General features: G+C 39.0%; 1 protein-coding gene across 3 annotated transcripts; it reads right to left on the bottom strand.

Moving 5' to 3' along the window:
* Positions 1 to 9,236: 9,236 nt before the first annotated feature.
* On the bottom strand, positions 9,237 to 24,031 carry SLC34A2 (solute carrier family 34 member 2). 3 transcript variants are annotated; one of them, XM_075849484.1, is made up of 13 exons: positions 24,013 to 24,031; positions 18,325 to 18,430; positions 17,593 to 17,730; positions 17,373 to 17,501; positions 17,011 to 17,154; positions 16,508 to 16,619; positions 14,510 to 14,705; positions 13,222 to 13,308; positions 12,922 to 13,036; positions 11,899 to 12,066; positions 11,650 to 11,766; positions 11,438 to 11,562; positions 9,237 to 10,374 (listed from the first exon to the last, which is right to left on the bottom strand). In XM_075849484.1, exons 2-13 carry the CDS (start codon positions 18,425 to 18,427, stop codon positions 9,799 to 9,801), a joined length of 2,010 nt encoding a protein of 669 aa, XP_075705599.1. In that variant the 5' UTR covers positions 18,428 to 18,430; positions 24,013 to 24,031; the 3' UTR covers positions 9,237 to 9,798. The 3 variants fall into 3 exon arrangements, with proteins under 3 accessions (XP_075705599.1, XP_075705593.1, XP_075705598.1); XM_075849478.1 differs by lacking the exon at positions 24,013 to 24,031 and adding an exon at positions 21,078 to 21,107; XM_075849483.1 differs by lacking the exon at positions 24,013 to 24,031 and adding an exon at positions 21,078 to 21,107 and having other exon boundaries at positions 17,593 to 17,727.
* Positions 24,032 to 24,045: the final 14 nt, after the last annotated feature.

Below are 24,045 nucleotides of genomic sequence, written 5' to 3'. Positions count from 1 at the left end.
CATTGTTTGGCAACAGCTCTAAAGAAAGCCGTGCACTAATCAGGAGGGGGCTTTTTCCTGTATATTGGCCGCAAGACCACCGATACTAGGAAAAGGAGGAGGTGTGCTGACCTGAAGGTCATTCAGAAGCCGAAGCTCAGTAAGTGGGAGGAGAGTGCCAACTGAAAAGAGAGAGAGCAGCCGGAGTAGGAGGCTGCTGGCATCCTGTAACACCTGGACATTATTGGAAAGCCTGATATAACTTGGAAGCAGGCTCCACACCCTGAAAATCCCTGCCCAGGAAATTACTACAAGGCTACAAAAGATACCCAAACTGTGGTTGGCTCTGAAGGTGAAACAGACTTGGGACTTCTACAGTTCAATATTGTTAAATGAGTGAGACAAAGTCCTCCTCTTCTTGAGAACTTCTCCCACAACACAAAGGAAAAAACAATTTATTTTTGTACACCTGTATTGTCCGTTACGGAACAAGAATTATATTTCCATTTCAAAGTTATAACACTTTCCAAGTTGATTGTGTTATACCGTTGTTCTCAAACTTTGGCACCCCATTAATCTAATATGGATAGAAGGGCTGTTTAGACTGCATACTGAGTGTATTGGACTTTCCCTCTTTTTAAACCTGCCTGTGTGTGAGTACTTATACGTAAGCAGTTGGTAAGGCCGACAATTGCAAAATGAGTGCAGGACCATGCTATGAACGGTAAGGGCAAGCTGCCGCTATGACCCCTAGACGCGTATAGTGTGATTCAGGCGCAAGTTTACAAAGTCTGGGTGCAGCCAATAGCCCATGGGGCATAGCTTTCGCTATTGGGGATTCTTTGAGGGAGTGGATAGCCCCACTAAAGAGGTGCATTGAAGGAACAACGACCGTCCGGTCGAACGTGGGTCTTTGGCGCAGCTGGTCCAAGGGGAAACTCCGGCAGGATCGAGATCCCCTGCCACTGTTCATACTGTATCTACTGAGGGTGCCAATTCTAATAGTATACAATAAAGCTATTCTTTGATCAAAACCTCAGTATAACCTCAGTATTATTCCTGTCTAACTGGTACGTTAGCACTAGAAGACACACCTTCATATATCTGGAACACCTGAGTTTTCTTAGGAAGGGTGTTGCTAACAGTCTGGTGTGGCATGTTTACGTGCACTCCTCCGCCTATATGTCTTAAACTCTGCCAGGTCTAGAAAAAGGAAAACTGATGTGGCATTGGCCTGCCAACGCTTCTCGGTTTTGATTAATGAAAGGAGGAAGTACTTTAGAGAGCCGTCAGAGGCAGATGCCAGAAGTAGCAAGAAGCAGATTGAGAACAGTGGTCAATCAACTTGGAGAGTAGTTTAATTTTGAAATGCAAATACAATTCTTGCTCAACACAGATGCACAAAAATAAACACTGTTTTTCCTTGGGATGCGGGAGAAGTTCTCAAGAGGAGGATTTTGTCTCACTCACAGTATGATTGAATTGTAGAAGTCTTTCTGAGCTTGGTGGTTTAAGTGGCTTGTGAACTAAGTGGAGTTCTAAAACCGGATTGTGTTGCTGTACTTCTGTATTGTGTTGCTGTATTTCTGTGTTTGTGAATCTGTTTTGATTGCTAGCAAATAGAAGATAGCAAAAACTCACACAATTTAAAAAAAAAAAAAATTTGTAAATTTTTTATTTTTTTTTTTCCCTTGCAGATTCGTTCCAGCTGAACAGCTGACGAGGGGGAAGGGGTTAACTGGACACAGGTGGTATAAATTAGTCAGCAGACCTCATTTTGAGCTTGCTCTTTCTGAGCTTGGTGGTTTAAGTGGCTTGTGAACTAAGTGGAGTTCTAAAACCGGATTGTGTTGCTGTACTTCTGTATTGTGTTGCTGTATTTCTGTGTTTGTGAATCTGTTTTGATTGCTAGCAAATAGAAGATAGCAAAAACTCACACAATTTAAAAAAAAAAAAAATTTGTAAATTTTTTATTTTTTTTTTTCCCTTGCAGATTCGTTCCAGCTGAACAGCTGACGAGGGGGAAGGGGTTAACTGGACACAGGTGGTATAAATTAGTCAGCAGACCTCATTTTGAGCTTGCTCTTTCTGAGCTTGGTGGTTTAAGTGGCTTGTGAACTAAGTGGAGTTCTAAAACCGGATTGTGTTGCTGTACTTCTGTATTGTGTTGCTGTATTTCTGTGTTTGTGAATCTGTTTTGATTGCTAGCAAATAGAAGATAGCAAAAACTCACACAATTTAAAAAAAAAAAAAATTTGTAAATTTTTTATTTTTTTTTTTCCCTTGCAGATTCGTTCCAGCTGAACAGCTGACGAGGGGGAAGGGGTTAACTGGACACAGGTGGTATAAATTAGTCAGCAGACCTCATTTTGAGCTTGCTCTTTCTGAGCTTGGTGGTTTAAGTGGCTTGTGAACTAAGTGGAGTTCTAAAACCGGATTTGAAAAGAGGAGTTGAAGCCCCAGTAAGTACTCTTCTTTTTCTTTGACAATTGTTCGCTGTTTTGGTGTAACTTGGATAATGGATAGCAAGATTGGAGGTTTTCTTCAGTGCACAGTTTGTCATATGTATACACGACTGGAGCCGGAGTTCCAGGGTGAATATCTCTGTGGCAGATGTGAGCATGTTGTTCACCTGGAAGCTCGTATTAGAGATCTGGAGGAGCAGAATGCAACACTGAGGAGGATAGACAATTTTGAGCGGAGCTTGCTGCTCACAGAGCATGCAGTTAGTGGGTTAGAACTGGAGGGTGAAGACATGGGTGAGCAGGATCAGGTAAGTAGCTGGGTTAATGTAGTTAGGGGCAGTAGAAAGGGGTCAAAGACAAGGAAGGCCGATCCGGTTTCTGGCATTCCAAGCAAAATTGCCAGGTTGGGTGATGATGCGAGGGTGTCAGTCTCAGAAAAGGCAGCCCTAGTGGATACTGATCTCCCTAACAGCCGGGAGAACAGCCCAGCTAGTAGTCGGCGGGATGGTAATGCAGGCAAGCCAAGACAATTGATAGTTGTAGGGGATTCTATAATCAGGAAGACGGATAGAATAATTTGTCGCCAAGACCGCCTCAACCGAATGGTTTGCTGTCTCCCTGGTGCCAGGGTTCGGCATGTGGTGGAACGGGTGGACAAATTGCTGGGAGGGGCTGGTGATGATCCAGCTGTCGTGGTCCATGTCGGTACCAACGACAGAATAAATGGTAGGTGGAGGAGCCTTAAGAATAATTTTAAAGAACTAGGCTACAAGCTGAAGGGAAGGACCTCCAAGGTTGTATTCTCAGGAATACTGCCTGTGCCATGCGCATCACAGGAAAGACAGCGGGAGCTTAGGGAGTTAAATGCATGGCTGAAGTCTTGGTGTAGAGGAGAAGGATTTGGGTTCCTAGAGCACTGGGCTGACTTTTCATTGGGGTACAAACTGTATTCTGCAGATGATTTGCACCTAAATGGAAGGGGGTCCGCTGTGCTGGGGGAGAGAATTCTAGCTGGGGTGGCGGAGTATTTAAACTAGGGCTGAGGAGGGAGGTCAATGTAGAAAAAAAAGGGGTAGCCAGGTTAGAGAGGGGTCAGACTATATTGGTGGGGGGAGAAACAGAATGTGGGGAGAGGACTAGACAACAAGATAAGGAGATCCTTTCGTTACAAAACATCAGTGTAAATAAAAAGGACCGATTAATGTCAAATCACATTTCTGATAATAAAAGTGAAAAACTGACAGGCAAGTTAAAGTGTATGTTCACAAATGCCAGAAGTCTAGCAAGCAAAATGGGGGAGCTGGAGGCCTTGATACTGGAAGAAAATATAGATATAGTTGGTGTTGCTGAAACATGGCTGGACTCTTCACATGACTGGGCTGTAAATCTACAGGGTTTTACACTTTTTCGTAAAGACAGGACAAATAGGAAAGGTGGTGGTGTATGTCTGTATGTGAGAAGTGATATGAAGGCGAGTGTGAAAGAGACAATAGTGGGTCAAGACTGTGAGGAGGTTGAAACCTTGTGGGTGGAACTAGAAAGGGAGGTAAACACTGAAAAAATTACTTTTGGTGTAATCTATAGACCCCCCAATATAACTGAGGAGATGGAAGGTCAGATATATAAACAGATGGAGCGGGCTGCACAGGCGGGTACTGTAGTGATAATGGGAGATTTTAATTTCCGGGATATTAATTGGTGTCATGGTTCGGCTTCAACTGCAAAGGGGAGACATTTCCTCAACCTATTGCAGGAAAATTTTATGGGCCAGTTTGTGGAAGACCCGACTAGAGGTGAAGCTCTGTTGGATCTGGTCATTTCTAATAATGCAGATCTTGTTGGGAATGTCAATGTTCGTGAAAACCTCGGTAACAGTGATCATAATATAGTTACATTTTACCTATACTGTAAAAAACAAACGCAGGCTGGGAGGGCAAAAACATTTAATTTTAAGAAAGCCAATTTCCCCAGGATGAGGGCTGCAATTCAGGATATAGACTGGGAAGAACTAATGTCAAATAATGGAACAAATGATAAATGGGAGATTTTCAAATCTACTTTGAGTTATTATAGTGCAAAATTTATTCCTACAGGTAATAAGTATAAACGACTCAAATTAAACCCCACATGGCTTACACCTTCTGTGAAAGGGGCAATACATGACAAAAAAAGGGCATTTAAAAAATACAAATCTGAGGGTACATCTGTAGCCTTTGTAAAATATAAAGAGCTTAATAAAATCTGTAAAAATGTAATAAAATTAGCAAAAATACAAAATGAAAGGCAGGTGGCCAAGGATAGTAAAACAAATCCTAAAAAATTCTTCAAGCATATAAATGCAAAAAAGCCAAGGTCTGAACATGTAGGACCCCTAGATAATGGTAATGGGGAGTTGATCACAGGGGATCAAGAGAAGGCAGAGTTACTAAATGGGTTCTTCCGCTCTGTATATACAACAGAAGAAAGAGCAGCTGATGTAGCCGGTGCCAGTGCTGTTAATATATCAGTTGATATACTGAATTGGATGAATGTAGAGATGGTCCAAGCTAAATTAAATAAAATAAATGTGCACAAGGCTCCGGGACCAGATGGGTTACACCCTAGAATTCTTAAAGAGCTTAGTTCAGTTATTTCTGTCCCCCTTTTCATAATATTCAGAGAATCTCTAGTGACTGGTATAGTGCCAAGGGACTGGCGCAGGGCAAATGTGGTGCCTATTTTCAAAAAGGGCTCTAGGTCTTCCCCGGGTAATTATAGACCAGTAAGCTTAACATCCATCGTGGGGAAAATGTTTGAGGGGCTATTGAGGGACTATATACAGGATTATGTGACAATAAATAGCATTATAAGTGACAGCCAGCACGGTTTTACTAAGGACAGAAGTTGTCAAACTAACCTAATCTGTTTTTATGAAGAGGTGAGCAGAAGTCTAGACAGAGGGGCCGCTGTGGATTTAGTGTTTTTGGACTTTGCAAAGGCATTTGACACTGTCCCCCATAGACGCCTAATGGGTAAATTAAGGACTATAGGTTTAGAAAATATAGTTTGTAATTGGATTGAGAATTGGCTCAAGGACCGTATCCAGAGGGTTGTGGTCAATGATTCCTTCTCTGAATGGTCCCCGGTTATAAGTGGTGTACCCCAGGGTTCAGTGCTGGGACCACTATTATTCAACTTATTTATTAATGATATAGAGGAAGGGATTAATAGCACTATTTCTATTTTTGCAGATGACACCAAGCTATGTAATATAGTTCAGACTATGGAAGATGTTCATGAATTACAGGCAGATTTAAACAAACTAAGTGTTTGGGCGTCCACTTGGCAAATGAAGTTTAATGTAGATAAATGTAAAGTTATGCATCTTGGTACCAACAACCTGCATGCATCATATGTCCTAGGGGGCGCTACACTGGCGGATTCACTTGTTGAGAAGGATCTGGGTGTACTTGTAAATCATAAACTCAATAACAGCATGCAGTGTCAATCAGCTGCTTCAAAGGCCAGCAGGATATTGTCGTGTATTAAAAGAGGCATGGACTCGCGGGACAGGGATGTAATAATGCCACTTTACAAAGCATTAGTGAGGCCTCATCTAGAATATGCAGTCCAGTTCTGGGCTCCAGTTCATAGAAAGGATGCCCTGGAGTTGGAAAAAATACAAAGAAGAGCAACGAAGCTAATAAGGGGCATGGAGAATTTAAGTTATGAGGAAAGATTGAAAGAATTAAACCTATTTAGCCTTGAAAAAAGACGACTAAGGGGGGACATGATTAACTTGTATAAATATATTAATGGCACATACAAAAAATATGGTGAAATCCTGTTCCTTGTAAAACCCCCTCAAAAAACAAGGGGGCACTCCCTCCGTCTGGAGAAAAAAAGGTTCAAGCTGCAGAGGCGACAAGGCTTCTTTACAGTGAGAACTGTGAATTTATGGAATAGTCTACCGCAGGAGCTGGTCACAGCAGGGACAGTAGATGGCTTTAAAAAAGGGTTAGATAATTTCCTAGAACAAAAAAATATTAGCTCCTATGTGTAGAAATTTTTCCTTCCCTTTTCCCTTCCCTTGGTTGAACTTGATGGACATGTGTCTTTTTTCAGCCGTACTAACTATGTAACTATGTAACTATGTAACTATGTATCACTCTCAGAGTCTACCACTCTCTGGGTATGTCTTGTAGCCTGACTAACACTAACTTGCCCAAAGGCAAGATAAAGCCCTTTTTTCCCAAGTGCCTACTAACTAATCCGTTGAAATTAAAACATAACTTTATATTCATATATATGTATTGCTTAATTTAACCACACTAAATTAACATTTCCACTGTGGTCTGGTAGTGTGGGTAATATCAAGATTGAAATTTAGCAACGCTGTTGCAAAATTAGTATAACATATTGGATGTATATTTGCTAATTTGCTGCTGCAGTCCACTAATAACATACAACTACCAGTCAACGCACTGTATTAAAATTCAAAGAACCCCCCTGACATGTTTCACCATTCACAGCACAAGGATATCCAAAAAAGCGTTTACATAGAGTCTATGCCAGGGTGACCAATAGAAGTGATTTGTTGAGTAGTTGTAATAATAAAAACCTTAAGGAGTCTATTGGTAGTATCAGATGTATTGGAACATTTGACGTTTGTTCGAATCAAGTTGCTAACGTTCTACGTCAACATTGGCCTATTTTATATGCAGATCCTGATTTACGCGATGCAATAACAGCGACACCTAGTATAACCTATCGAAGGGGCAAGAACCTTAGAGAGTTCCTTGTTCACAGCCACTATAATGGACAGTCTATACCACAGAGTACATGGCTTAAATCTCCCACCATAGGCTCCCATTCTTGTGGGCGATGTTCCTTCTGCCCAATAATGCCTAAAGTTAAGAATTTCAAAAATCCTACTGATGGTAGGTCCTATGAAATCAGGCAATTCATTATATGCCAGAGCAGTGGAATTGTATATATTGCTAAATGTTCATGCCCAAAAATCTATGTGGGCAAAACTATTCAGCAGTTTAGAAGACGTATCTCAAAACATCTCAGCTCTATCAATAATAAAGAGGATACATCATTATCGAGACACGTTGGGTGAGTACATAATGAAGAGACTAGAAGAACGGTGGATTCATCAGTTGGCCAGTCTTTTACCTGATGGACTCAACGAGGGTTTCACTTTCATGGCTTTCCTCTAAAAAATATTCGTAAAAATATTTGATTAAATTGGCTGAAATTTCAAAATATGTTTATGACTATATATATAAGATACTACATTTATACCTGGTTTTATCCATATTTTCTCTTTGGCGAAGGTATTTACCTTTAAATCTATATGGGCCTACATAGACTTTTCAAATTCTTTATAACTACTCTCTTTTGAGTCTGTCGATCTTTAATCTGTATGGGCTTCTGTAGGGTTGTTAAATCCCTTATAACCTTCTATCTGAGTTTGCTAACAAAACACCCTATGTATAGCATCGCAGCTAAATCTATACCTATTGGCTGATGCTGCTTTTTTTTTTTTTTAATACTAATGTTCTTTTAGGTCCATAATTCTATTAACCAAATAATTATACTATTTCGGGTCTGCTGATTGTGTTAAACACATACCCAGTAACAGAGGTGAACTTCTTCTTTTCTGTTCTGGAAGTAGAATGTCTCATCTGAAACTAAAGTCCCGTTTACACTGGCCAATTATCGGGCAAACAAGCATTCAAAGAACGCTTGTTCCCGATAATTGCCCTGTGTATATAAGGCAGCTATCAGCAGATGAACAAGCAAGACGACGACTTCCGGCTGCGGCTTCCGGCCATATGTTCAACGAAGCGAAGGCGCAAGGAATAGGAGCGTAGACCAGCGGAGGCGGCAGCAGCGGCAGGTAATTTATTTTCGTGTATGTGATGTGTGTATTATGTTCGTGTATGTTCGTGTTATACTGTCTGCTGAGCCCTGTATCTAATCTTCCTACACTGTGCAGTCGCTCAGAAAATGACGGCACACAGTGTAGGAGGTTTGAAGACATTCAAACCCCTCCTTCTCCTGGCACTAGCCAGAAGAAGGGAGGGGGGATTGTCTGAGGACACTAGAGGAGAGTGTGTCCACCCCAAATTTGCAGCATAAATCAATGAGGTTACTTTACCACAGTGACCATGCTGCAATTTTGGGAACTGCTCCCTCTAGTGGCCAGCACATGGAAATGTTATAAATTAGAATCTAATTTATAATATTTCCTGACTTGTGAAAAAATGTAAAAAATTAAAACAATGTGTAATCACTCAAATACTAATTGTTTAACTGAAAAAAAATATATAATAATTTCTAGCAACACATTCCCCTTAAAGTAAATATAAGTATATGGAGTAGACATATGAAGAGGATGATGTCAAATATAAAATCATAAATCTGATGATCGTGCCATTAGGATGATGAACACCCAAGACACAGGAAATTAGATATTTTGGAGAAATTCTGTTCGGATCAGAAATTAAATGAATGGCAAATTTTACACATAATAAATATTATACTAATGTTCTTCTAATGTGTATGGAACAGCGCACCATGCTTCTGTTCAACTGCTTGCCCATGCGTGTATTACCTGTCTCCTGAACGGGGCTGGATGAAGTGGTGCCAGTAGCTCAGTCATGTACAATGGAACATACATTTTTACGTGACTGCTTAATATTACAATATCTGAGCTCATGTTGATACCCTTATTAAAAGAAACTGAAGAAATTATCAATTATGTCAAATTCACAATATTTATTAAAAATTAGAACATGTCAGAACTATATTACAACTGTACATTGGTTTCGGTACAAGAAACATGAGAATATAGTAAAAATTTTACATTTATATACAGTGGAACATTCGGTATAACTATATACATGGGCTAAATGATATCTACAGATCTGTATTAATATGTACACAGTACAGAGCACAGACTGTATTACGCTGGGGTGTTTCCCATTCAACATATTTATCATCTTTACCTTTTTCCTTACATACATTCATATTATTATGTTTACATTTGGTTGTTTCTCCAGTTCTGTCCATTCTGCCCTCCAAATGTTCAATAGTTGATAGCAGCCAATAGTCCATAGCAGCAATTCATCACTTACTACCTCTGTGTACATCCTAACCTAATTACAACATTGTCAATGATTAGAAATTCATGGACAAAGACGTGATCTCGACCACCAAAAATTTGTTATTTCTGATCTTCTCGTGAACATATGCTTAACCGCGTTGGTCACAAAATAAATAGTCATTTGATCAGAGCTCCAGTCAAGAAGAATTTTTGGTCCATTTTGTTTAGTTCCTATAACAGAACCTTCTAAAACTTGTCCTACAAGGCAGTAAGGTCCATAGTTTTTCCTTGATCTTTGTTACCAATAGATGGGAGTTCATCAGTCAGATCGACAACATTTTCATGACACTCCAGAGCTTGGGGTTTGTCAACTGATGCTTCTTCATCTTCTTTATCCTGGCAGCATTTACAGCACTTACATTTCTTGCAACAGCAGCAAAAGTAACGACCACAAAACAGGGAGAGGGCGGACATCCAGATATCCCAAGGCTTCAAGGAATGCATCCACTTGGGGAGAAAGTCCCAAGTTTTTAGAATATTTGGTAGCACTCTGGGGCATTTGGATTGCAAAACACTGATGATGATTACAACAATAATTACAAACACAATCGGGACAGCAACTCCAACCAGAGCCTGCCATCCGGCAACAGACAAGCCGAAGATAGCCAGGGGCAACAGGAAGAAGCACATGATCAGGTAGACAACAGCAAACCATCTGTATTTAGCTGTCTTGTCCCCCAAGCCTTTGGCCAATCGAATGGGTAACCTCATAAAGGGGATAGGATACCAAACAAGTATCCCAGATATGTTGAAGAAAAAGTGGCATAACGCAATCTGCAAAAAAAAAGGATATAATATAATATTTTACCTGAAAGCAACAAACGAAAACTATAGACACTTTATGCTAACAACTTCACCTTATGTTATGATCTGATTATGTATGGCCAATACATGACCAGATAATACTATTATGTAAGGATTTGATAGATTTGCATTTTTCTAATATAGTCATGTAATGAGGAGCTTCATTATCTACAGATGACCTACTTCATCAATGTTTGGATTCCTCAGTGCTCGATAAGATACTCTGATCAGAATTAAAGCATCACAGAGAGGATTTGAAGTGTAACTAAACTTTAAAAAATGTTTGACATGTCATAGTGACATGCCAACAGTTTTGATCGGTGGGGGTCCAAGCACCTCTACTGATCGCTGAAACTAAATGGCAGAAACGCTTGCGTGAGCACTGTGCCGCTTCGTTTCGGATCAGCTTTCCTCAGCTTTTCTTTAGAGCCGCGTTCGGGCTCAATAGAAAGTCTATGAGTTTTTACACCGTTCACTCTAAAGAAAGCCGAACAGAAAACAAAGCAGCATTACTGATCGGTGGGGGTCTCAGTGCTCGAACCCCCACCGATCTAAAGTTCTGGCATGTCTCTATGACATTTCAAACGTTTTTTCAAAGTTAAGTTACCCTTTAAGGTGACATATAAAGAAACTAGTATCTACATCAAATATGATAAGTCATAATTGACTATTGCAAATCATAGTTAAGATTTTTCATATCCTTAAAGGGGATCACTTTATGATCGGCGGGGTCCGATCTCCATCAAATCTGAGAAAGAAAGGGCAAAACGAGCGCTGCGGCCGCAAAACTTTATTTTCCTGTACAGCGGCACCCCAGTTACCGGCTGCGCAGGAAATAGCAGCATGGCCCAATTCTAGTGGATGTGCTTCTTTCTCCAGCTCGGTTGGGGTCCCGGCAGTTGGACTTCCACCTATCGCTGGCAGTATGCCATCACTCGGTGTGATGGGAATAACCTTTAAGAATTATAAAATCCTGAAATAACATTTCATTAATTGAAATACTTCATAAAAAAGACAGTGCTGTAACACACACCTGTACAGCGTTTTGTAAGGTCTCCCCTGGACTGGCTAGTGCTGCCAACAGGGCAGTTGTTGTTGTTCCAATGTTAGACCCAAGTGTCAGTGGATAGGCACGCTCTATGCTAATCACCCCAATACCTGCAAGAAACAAGAGCCAAGGTATTACAGGAAGAAGGAACAGTATTACTGGAAGTATGATTTCTCACAATCATTCATGCTCCTTACCAATGAGTGGAGTCATAGCGGATGTGAAGACTGAGCTGCTCTGCACAATGAATGTCATTCCTGCACCTACAAGCATTGCCAAGTATCCAGTCAACCATGAGAATGGGAAGGGGAAGTCTTGAAGAGAAAAACAAGAGAGGACATGTAAAAAATGATGGATCCGGACAATTCTTCATCTTGGTGTGAACCACAGAAGACATCTGTTCTCCACTGACTAGAATAGATGAATGTTGTGTCACTGATAGTTACCAGTATTGATTATCTTCCTGATAATAACAGATACTTGTCCTTTTAGCATGGAGTTTAAAAGCTTGACAATCAAGATCAGACACAGGCAAAGCACTATCAGGGACAGTGCCAACAGGATGAGTCCCACTGCTAGATCTGGGAGATCAGTGGAAGCAAATATGTGGGAGCCTGGAAAATGATATAGAAGAATAGTTATTACAAGGGTTTGTTATCCATCCAACTCTTTTTTTATTACAAGTAAGAAGAATTTAGATGAATGTTTCCTTCGAAACCATATGATCTGGAAATGAGGTGGTGGTACAGAGGACATATGTGGAGAATGGACCCTCTGGGGTCTTAATGATAATTAGGTAATAAAGACTAAATTACAAATATATCGTACCTGCTTATACCTGTTGTCACTACTATTCTAGCATTCAACAAAAATAGAATAAGAATTTTCCATGCAAAAATTACATCTTTTGAATTTAGCTATGACCTGAATGGTTTCCAATGCAAAAAAACAAAAACATTCAGATCAAATAATATTCAGATCGTAGCATAATAGTTATCAAATATTGTCGTATTGTCTACAACTACCTTTGGAATAGCAACATGACAGTGAAAATGTAAAGGTTATGTATACATTTGGAACTATTTTATTCACATAGTTCTGCATAGAAACGGTATACACAAAATTGCAGGATTTGGACTGTTTGCAAATTTGCTTCTTTTTTTAATCTAGATGCATTGGAGCAAAAAAATAAATAAATTGCAATTGCAAAAGTATATAAACCTTTTATCAATGCCAAGTTACACTTTCCAAATTAAAAAAAACATTCAATATATTCAATATATATCCAGATGGCTGAGCTCTAAGGACTGAATAACTATTAAAACCTTGATTCTATATGGTAAAATTACACTATAGTATGTGAAAAAAAACAATAACAATAATTTGTATTGAGAAATCGCTGCAGATGTCAATGATAGTTAAAAATTAAGTAAAGAAAACAGAATTTTTACATTGATAGAAATACTTACAGGTGAATTTTACCGTCTCAAACACTTCTGTCCATACCACATCATTATCATCTTCCCAGCACAGTCTATTGATAGTACAATTCTCCTTACCAGGCACGCTAGAATTCATCCATTCCTGCATAGAAGCATGAACATACATTATTATACCTAATAGCTACTGCCCCCATATAATACATCCATACAACACGTAATACAGCCATGCGAATGAATCCTTCGCCAGTATTTCTGTAATCTATCAAAATTAGTGGTTGTCAGGCCGGGTGCTCCACTGAATATTATAATAAAAAGATGTCGTCTTACCTTGTAACCACATTCTCTCTTGATCAGACTCATATTTTGAGCTGCTAAGTCTCCATTAGCTATCGCCTGAATGACGTTTTTATCAAGCTACAATAGAAAAGACACTTGTTAATGCGCCGTACACGTAAAGATTATATTGTATCCACTACGTGTGCGCTTTGAGTATTAGTTGTAGTTTGAAACGTGTCAGTAATTGTAATAGAGTTTAATGCAATGTACTAAAGTAGTTTTATTCATTGTCTACATGGGGGGCAGATGTTCATCTATCTGTGATTTTCATGATCAGACAAGCCTTTATTATGCAGCCAAGGAGGAAACAATATGGCTGTAATTGCCATTTGCTTTACTGTAATGGAAAATATGTATTTATCTATTAAAGGGATTTTCCCATAATCAATATTTATCACCTATCCACAGGATAGGTGATAAATATCTGATCGATGGGGGTCCAACTTCTGGGTCCCTTATCGATCATGAGAACGGGTTTACCTTGCCGCTCCGCTATCTTTGGCAGCACCATAGAAATTGATGAAGCGTTGGCCGAGCATCCGCACTACTGCTCAATTCCTATAGGGCTCCCAGGAACGGCAAGGTAAATGCATTCTCCTGATCGTGGGAGTCCCAGTGGTTAAACCACCACCGATCAGATATTTATCACCTATCCAGTGGATAAGTGATAAATAATGATAATTTTTAATGTTATTTTTTAAAAGTTATCCAATTTTTCATTATCATTTCTGTATTAATTCCTCATGGTTTTCAAAGTCTCTGCTTGTTGTTATTCATTAGGAACATTCATTGTTTATTTCTAGTGGATAAAATTCTGTCCATGGTCATGTGATGGATACACAGGTGCTGGGATCGATAGAAGACACAGCTCTAATACACATACTGTAACTGTAACGAGCCGTGCACCTGTGTGTCCATCACATGGCCATGGACAGAGTTTTATCCATTCTATCCATGGATGTTCCTACTAAATGCACAGATCTTAAAAACAATGAGGAATTAATACAGAAAGTATCATGGAAAAATGGATAACTTAGTTATGCAAAAAGATTAACATTAATTTGTTGAAACCGGACAACTCCTTTAATTTTCCCTACTCTTTTAAGTAATGCAAGGGTAGTTTCACCTAATACATATAATTCCTCTAGTACATTGTTATTCTATGTCAGGTTTATCTATGGAACCAACTTTTGGTATTTTCTATAACAAACCCAAAAGTTTTCTTCATCCATTTTGAATGATCATCATTAATTGACAAATAAGAGATTTATGTGGATACCTGAATAATTCCTTTGGTGAGGGGCTCTGTGATAACTTTTAACATATCTGGGGCATCCTCTCCTGATTGTATATTGAAAGTCTTGACAATAGCGCTGGTGAGGTGGTACAAATATCCTGATGCTATTTCAATAGGCAGTAGAACCAGCACCGAGAGCCAATTAAAGAAATCATGAACGGTGGCTCCTGCAAATGCCCTGTAGGGAGGAAACAACTTTTATAAGTCATTGGAAATAAGTTCAATGCGAATTATTAACAATCATTACACTAAGGTCTCAAGCATACAGGAGCGCCTGGGGCTCCATACTATGAAATCATAAGGACTTTGGGGCAAATATATCAAAACTGGTGTGAAGGAAAAGAGGAATATTGGCAACCAATCAGATTTTCCCTCTCTTTTTTTAGAGGCCCTTTGGAAAATAAAAGCAACAAGATCATTAGTGGCTATTTGAAATTGCTCCACTTTTCCATTGCACCAGTTTTCATACATTTTCCCTTTGTGTGCCGCCATATATTGCACTGCATGTCACCTTATTCTCTACTTGAAAAACCTCCATATGATATTAGAAGCATATGGAGATACAGTAGGAGGCCATAGAAGTCTATGAGCGCCGTATTACTCGGAGGTTGCACAGATCCGTAATATCTGGGCAACATTTACACTGAACTACCAGCTGTAAATTCCAGTCATTGCCGTGTATATGTTAAGCAATAGGAACAAGCAATTGTTCAGGTCTTATATAGTTCATTTCATTGATCACTAACTTATTACAGAAGTCACTGAAATAGACATTAACTTCCTAAAACTTTTTTATACGTTGCAATCTGTCAAGAATCACTTTTATGTTTCCATTTTCAATATTCCATTGTATTATGTTTTTTTTATTATTGTAATTTTTTTTTGGCTGCATCATTTTTGTACTTTGTACTATAGGTTTTTTACATGCTCCCATTTGAAAATGTTTGTTTGCGCCAATGTCAGATTCCCTACAGTACTAGGTAGCTTTACAGGTTTCGTGGGAGATAATATTATAATTTTATAGCATATGGTATCAGAGAAGAAAATCTCTGGAACTATATGACTAAACTCAGTTTTGTTCCCAGGGTGTGCCCCAGTACTGTACATGGTTTCAATGAACACCCTTTTCTAAAAATGAGTAACATAAAAACTTATCAGATGTACCGCCAATTGCGTCTGTACGTGTTGTTCTCCAAAAGAAACGTCTGTTTATGAATAGGTATTTAGAAGAGCTTTCTGTGCAGATACTTAAAGAGGCTCTGTCACCAGATTATAAGTGGCCTATCTCCTACATAATCTGATTGGCGCTGTAATGTAGATAACAGCAGTGGTTTTTATTTTGAAAAACGATCATTTTTGTGTTATGAGCAATTTTAGATTTATGCTAATTAGTTTCTTAAAGACCAACTGGGCGTGTTTTTACTTTTTACCAACTGGGCGTTGTACAGAGGAGTGTATGACGCTGACCAATCAGTGACCAATCAGCCTCATACACTTCTCATTGTTTCAGCCCAGCATGATCCACAGCACAGTGTGATTGTACAGTGAAAGAAGCTGGGCTGGAACAATGAGAAGAGTATGACGCTGATTGGTCACTGATTGGTCAGCGTCATACACAAAAGTAAAAACACGCCCAGTTGGTCTTTAAGAAACTAATTAGCATAAATCTAAAATTGCTCATAACTTCCACAAAAATGATCGTTTTTCAAAATAAAAACCACTGCTGTTATCTACATTACAGCGCCGATCAGATTATGTAGGAGATAGGGCATTTATAATCTGGTGACAGAGCCTCTTTAAATGGACGTACAGTACATAATACAGGAGCACAACAAGTATAACTACTTCAAGGAGTCTCAAGACCATCTAAGAAGATGAACAACCATGGAAGTATTTAATTCAGCTACAACAGGAAAGAACTTTATGCGCTTCACCGGATCCTCATTTTCTTATCTGATATAATAAGAGTAGGCACTGTACCTTCTGAATTCATTCCGGTCACCAGACTGCATCAAAGCCACAATGGTGTTTGTGACTGATGTGCCAATGTTTGCTCCCATGATGATTGGAATGGCTGTCCTAACGGTTAGAACTGTCAAAACACAAAGAGTCATACAAACAACATTTACTTTATGTTATAACCTCCAGAACAACATAAGCATTATGCTATTCTCAATATTCAACATTCATTATAAACGCCAATATAATAGGACAACACTACACAATTGCACTGCCATTCGTCAATGTTCCAGGTGAGTTGGTGCCATTGCAAACTCTTTAAACCCCTGCTGATATGCAATTCATTTTAAGCAAACATCAACGATAGCTTTCATCATTTGGGAGATTTTAGGTCATAGCCTCACCCAACTTTTCCCAAATATAACATCAGAGTGCTCAATTTGGCAAGCAGCACCCCAAATATGAGTATTGTAGTATAGTGTGATATACAGTTATATATTATATATAGTACAAGGTATACTTACGACCAGATGACACCATGCTGACCACAATAGATGTTGAAGTACTTGAGCTCTGTACGAGGACGGTCACCAGAACCCCAATCACCAGTCCAGCAACAGGATTGGACAGCACAGAGTGGTTCTTGAAAATGTCTCCTGCAGCCTTTCCTATAATGAGTTAACTTTAGGTTAGTTCAGAAGTGCAGGGTATAAGAAAGTTCTATATCAATTAGACCAGGTGGTCTAATACTTAGACCAGAACGAAATTATTTTAAATTAATATGGATAATATAGCCTGCGGCTTATACCGATAAGGATATTCCGTTTTTGGGGACTTGGTGTTATAGGAGGCTAGTGGCTATAACAGAAAAATTTTATTTTCTTACCTCCTACCAGTTGGAAGGCCGAGCTTAACACATCCAAAGAGCAAACAAAGAAATATAGCAAAGTCAACAAGAGGACACCTTTTGTGATCGACAGCAGAACCGATAGGACACGTTGTTTTGTGTTCATTTCTGTAAAAGAAAAATTCTTTCAGTCCTGAAGTGTGGTGAAACTTTACACTGAAATGTTAAAATATCACATATATATATATGTTAGACCCACCCGACCACTTTGGTCCAGTGCTCTTAAGTTCTGGCATCTCCCATGGGTCAATCTCCTGTTCTTCAGATTTGTCATTGCTTAGTATCACACTGGAGTAAGGTGGAGGTAGTGACCTTGAGCCATAAGTACTACCCTCTTCTAGCAAATACAGAAATACATTAAGTTCATGTCTATTATGAAAAATGACGACTTCAAAACATTTAGAGTCATCACATTTTACATTGATGCCGCCCATCTGTAGGATACCAATAATATAACAGTGACAATAAGGCTTGAAAACATATATAAAACCCTTATATTCTAATTTATTAAGCCCCATAATGCACCATTTCTAACTTTTGTAAACAGGGCGGTGCTTAAATGTCACATGACTGCACACCAGCCAATTGACACCTGTGTAGGGAGAAATAATCAGCATACTGCTGACACATTTTTTTATTTTTTCCTTCCCTACAACATTGGTGTCATGAAAATAACAGCCTCTTATTGCTGCGATGTAGGTAAGGAACTGATATAAACACTATGCAATGGATGATTTTTCATGGAAATTTTCTTTAAATAAATTAGATATTTTTTTTTCCAATTCAAGTATTTTTATTTTATCATAATAAAAGCATAAACAAAAGAGAAAAACCTTGAGTCAAACAATAAATCTTGATCCACATGAGACATAAAGAGGTTAAGAATAATATGTAATACATGAGAATTTAATAATAATAATAATAAGCTTACCAGGCGGAGGGTCTGCATTGCTATTAGAGGAAAGTGTGGGGTACCTGGGAATTTCCTCCACACCTTCTGGGATATGGTTCTGAAATTCTGGGAAAGGAGCCATTGTCTGTAATCATAGAGAAAAGAGATTGTTAACAGGAGTATAAGACATCTGCAGTTATACGCCACCATCAAAGATAAATCCCAGCATTTCACCATCTTGTACAAAACAACCAATTCACCATTCAATAACCTTAATAAATGGGTTGGCAGATGACCCATCACCTTTTAGAGCAGGAAATCCCCCTCAATGCAAGCTTGGGGTTTTCTTAGGGTGGGATATGAATAGGCAGTGATCATCTACGTTAATAATATATATACACCTTGACAGGATATTAAGGGTTCTAATGCTATATAATTTTAACTCATAGATTTCTGCAATAGAGGGTGATGACATGGAACCAGTGGTATGGTGCTCCTTCATGGTGGACTGATAACTATCAACTTGCATGTAGCATAAGACATTGGTATTTCCATAAGGAGCTCAGACAGGGTGAGAGATTATATTTCCAGTCAGGCACCAGTTTTGGGACCTTCGTCCAGTGTCAGGGAAGGAGAAGTCGTCCCTCTTGAACAGATAAGAACGGTTTTGCCCATAACAACTAACCACTTGTAGATGAACATTGACAAATTACAGCAATTGATCGGTTGCCATAAGGAAAAACCCTATTTTGCTTTTCTCTCCTCTCCATATAGTTCATATTCACTATAGCCAAAAATAATCGGGTGTTTAATGCAGTTCAGGGGCAGACATAACATCTGTACAGCTGCACAGGGGCCCTATAGGTAAGGGGGCCCACCACTACCATAGCAAAAAATTGTCATTCCTCCTACTGCCTTTTAGGGCTCATTCAGATGAGCGTTATCCTGTGCGTTGAAATAATGGACAGCACACAGTCTCACTCATTTCAAGGAACATGCATGAGTTTTCACTCAGAGAGTGTCCATTGCGTGAAACTCACTGCATGTCTTATATTGGTGCGTTTTTCCGCACCTTGTTGCCCATTGAAGCTTATGGGTGCGTGAAAAACACGGACAGCACAAGGACGAGATCTGTGTGCTGTCTGTCTTTCACACATCAAATGCAGAGAAATTTAAAAAAATAAAAAAAAACGTGAAAACTGCATGTCACACGCAAAGCACACTGATGCCATACACAACGCACACTGATGCCATACACAACGCACACTGATGGCACACAGACATAAAATGCTTTGCGTTTTTTAAGCACGTAAATCGGACACGCTCGTGTGAATGAAGCGTTAGAATGCTTGTAAGATACTGTAAGACCCTGGTTAAGGATTTGCTAGGGCCATGATGACCACCTCCCTCTATTCCTGTTCTGTTCATCTCCGCCACTGATGCCGTTTCTAAGACCACGACAAGTATTCTATGTACATGTACTGCTACTGAGATAAACTCCATTATAAGGGTGGGAACGACACAGAGGACGATGCCAAGATACATGAATGCACACATGGATCCCATTGTCTTAATTATAGGCTGCGCCATCTCCAACTAGACTATCTTCCTTAACCTGCTGGGCAACTTATTAATAATTACTCTTATGATGTGTAAATCAATTTTACACAATCATGACAACTTGTAGGGAAAATGAGACAAGGCGTCTAATGTATTTAATACAATGAACAGAATCGACTCCAGGGCTGGATTGGCTACAGAGCAACCTATTCAGATGCCGGAGGCAATGTAGGGGAAATAAAAGCATTGGTTCTCCTGATATAGACAAATCATGGCAATAATTATTAATCCTGATATAATCTAAAACTTTTATCCTACCAAGAACCTACCTGAAGCTTAATATTAACATAAAATATGTCAGGAAAATAATCATTGGGCCAACAGTCTTTTTCTACGAATTCCAAACTAACATTGGGTTCAGCCTCTTATCTTTTTCCCTTCATATTTTGCTAAAAGGAGATAAGGGCTGCGAGGCACACGATACACCGCTTATCTCGGAGAAACAATTGCTGATTCGCCTTACAGTAGACATCTGGAGACAGCCTGACTGTTCTCATAGACATGGGATTGATTCTCCAAAAACAATCTTATGTCTATGGCCAAATTTATAGTTGGATCCAACACAACATGAAACTTTTATCTATTCAGAATAGAGACATTTGCTTATTTATTCCAACAAATAAATCCAATGAAGCCACAGGGAATACATATGTACATCCATGATATCACGGAACAAATAAATAGGTGTTTATGGGCAAAAACAATATATTAGTTGGGGGCGCTAATTTTATTCTGTTGTGCTGAGAACATTATCATATGCTTTTACTAAACTTAGAAGTGTCAAAATATCACATTGAGACCACAAGACATGAATTCGACTCATAAAAACGACTCATCTGTCTAATAAATCTATCTATCTATCTATCTATCTATCTATCTATCTATCTATCTATCTATCTATCTATCTATCTATCATCTATCTATCTATCTATCTATCTATCTATCTATCTATCTATCTATCTATCTATCTATCTATCTATCTATCTATCAATCTATCACAACCAAGAATCATAATAACATATTGGTTTAGTTATAAAATAATAACAAACTCATTAAATAAAATAAAAAATAAAATGCAGCGATATCATGAAGCCCACTCTCCCAGCAGAAAGCCAAGAAAACGGAAAAGCATAACTCTGCCCAGATGTCCTCCACCATAAGTCACCAAGTACCTTTTCCTCCATGTTTCTAGCTGTAGACAAGTACTGGAAAGCAATTATTAAATTATTAAAATGATTGATATTCCGCCTTAAACCAGTGAATAATCCACAAAAAAAATACTGAAATATTATGGAATTTATGGAAAACGTATTAACTGATAATAGTAATGAACATCATCAACACATAGGGGCTCGTAGGTAAAGTGTTGCTTCACAGTCACGTTTTAATTCAGAACAATGGGGTCTGTCGGGTATTTTGTGGGGGTTTCAGTATTTTTTACATAACGAATAGCTCTGCGGGCTGCAAAAATACCATACAAGCTTATGGAACCCCCAATAGAGGCTCTCAATGCAACCATTGAGAACCTTATATACAATGGGGGAGATTTATCAAAACTAGAGCAGAGGAAAAGTAGAGTAGTTGATTATAGCAACCAATCAGACTTCATTTAAAAATTTTTAGAGGACATTTGAGAAATGAGAGCAGCAACCTGATTTTTCATATAGGCAACTGTCCTACTTTTCCTCTACTTTGATAAATCTCCCCCATTGTCATGATGTATATATAATATATAATACACAGGAGACGATAGTAACAAATATTTGCTATTATAAACTTTGGATACTTATATGGTGCACAATTATTCACATGGCTTAAAACATATTTGATGTGGCGGAACAATCTACTAAAAGTGTCATTTTATTCATACGGAGCAAGTATCTGCTGTATAAGGGTATGTGCACACACACTAATTACGTCCGTAATTGACGGACGTATTTCGGCCGCAAGTCCCGGACCGAACACAGTGCAGGGAGCCGGGCTCCTAGCATCATACTTATGTACGATGCTAGGAGTCCCTGCCTCGCTGCAGGACAACTGTCCCGTAGTGTAATCATGTTTTCAGTACGGGACAGTTGTCCTGCAGCGAGGCAGGGACTCCTAGCATCGTACATAAGTATGATGCTAGGAGCCCGGCTCCCTGCACTGTGTTCGGTCCGGGACTTGCGGCCGAAATACGTCCGTCAATTACGGACGTAATTAGTGTGTGTGCACATACACTAAGGCTCTGTTCACACTGAGTTTTTTTGCAAGCAGAAAAATCTGCCTTAGGGTATGTGCACACGCAGTGTTTTCAGCCATTTTTCGGGCCGTAAACGTCCGTAAGCGTTTTTTTACGCCTCGTTTTCCAAAAACGGCACATAAAAAGACACCCACGAAAAAGAAGTGCATGTCACTTCTTGGGACTTTTTGGAGCCGTTTTTCATTGACACTATAGAAAAACAGCTCCAAAAATGGCTGTAAAAAAATGCCACGAAAAACGCGAGTTTGATTAAAAAACGTCTGAAAATCAGGAGCTGTTTTCCCTTGAAAACAGCTCCGTATTTTCAGACGTTTTTGATTTTGTGTGTGCACATACCCTTAAAATTCCTTCAGGAATTTTGAGGTAGATTTTGACCTGCCTGCACTTTCATTGCCACGGTTTTCCCTACGATTTTCTGCCACGACCATTGAACGCTGTGGGCAAAAACCGCTACGTAAAACGCTTTCTCTGTCTCTCATTGAATTTCAATGGGAGGTCAGAGAAGGAACCGTGGGAAGAAAGAGCATGTCGCTTTTTTTTCCTGTGAGAAAAACGCCTCCGCCTCCCATTGAAATCAATGGGAGGCAATTTCGGCCGTGTTTTGGCGCTGTTTCTGACGCCGTTTCCGCCTCAAAACAGTGCCAAAAAACTCTGTGTGAACTAGGCTTTAGAAGGCTGAATTGCATTTCCCTACTGATACTTTTTTTTATAAGTGAGCCGCTATGCGCACTGACGATTGTTTTACAATAGGTAAAGTAAAAAAAAGACCATGAGGTAAGAAAACAGGTCACATTGTAGGTAAAAGAAATCAACTGTGGACTCCTCAAGTGCTCTGATGAGCAGCCGGAATGTGGAATATGAGATCGTTGTCTTGGACAAGAGGACGTTATTATAAGATGCTTCACTGGATTCGCATGAGATAAAAGAAATTCTAATATAATCATTTACTTGCTTATCTTTACCGAGAATTAGGAAAAAATGAAAATGGGTCAAATTGTCAATCCTGATCGCACTCCAACTTCACACTTGTTGTACAGTAGCAGAGCTTAAAGTTTCTCATTTGGCACAACTCATGATGCAATCTCTAGGTCTTCTTTGTACTTTTACATAGGACTGCAATTAAACCAACTGCATAATCTTAACGTAGTTATCACATTGCGCGAGTAATGCAGTGTAAAGAAGTTAAATGGTAAGTTCAGATCTGCTACGTGTGTAAGTGCAGCTGAAATATTCTAGAAAAATAATAACATAAAACGGAAAAATATCGAAATAATTGTATAATAAGTCTTCAGCATGAAAAGGTGTGTTCATAACACGTAATACAAATAATACTAAATAATAATAATATTTATAATAATAATAACAAATAAAAGTGCCATTTTTTTTTAATTATTTTACACATCATTCGTATAAAAAAACAATAACACAAACCGCTATATCAGATGTGGTCAGATAGAGTGCGCTATTTTAGCGCAACAGATTTTCAGATTTGGAGTACAATGTATAGCAGCGGCCTGTGGCTCCCCAGCAACTTGCAGCAAAACTTCACAACAGCCGGAGAGGCACCGGTCACACACCCCTCATTTATAGCATAAGTAATGCATAAAGTGTCATGTAAAACTCACAACAGGTAAAGTTACGCACTTACATTATACATTCATTCAAATGCAATGACCTAAATTACTATACATTATTTTACTGCAAGTATGGACAGAGCCGTCCTCATTTCATTCCAGCAACCTATGCCAGTGTCTAGTAAACCATATTAACCCATTAGTGTATGAGAAAATGACTCCTGCAATACGTCCGGCTTTGAAACCTAGTAATTAAATGACTCCACATACAAGATCTAAAATGTAACTCACCTGATGTTGTGGTGGAAGAGGAGGCAGAAAGGG

This window comes from Rhinoderma darwinii, chromosome 1 (assembly GCF_050947455.1).
Source record: "Rhinoderma darwinii isolate aRhiDar2 chromosome 1, aRhiDar2.hap1, whole genome shotgun sequence".
In the NCBI taxonomy this organism is placed as follows: Eukaryota; Metazoa; Chordata; class Amphibia; order Anura; family Rhinodermatidae; genus Rhinoderma; species Rhinoderma darwinii.
This window is presented reverse-complemented; position numbering and strand designations above follow the sequence as displayed.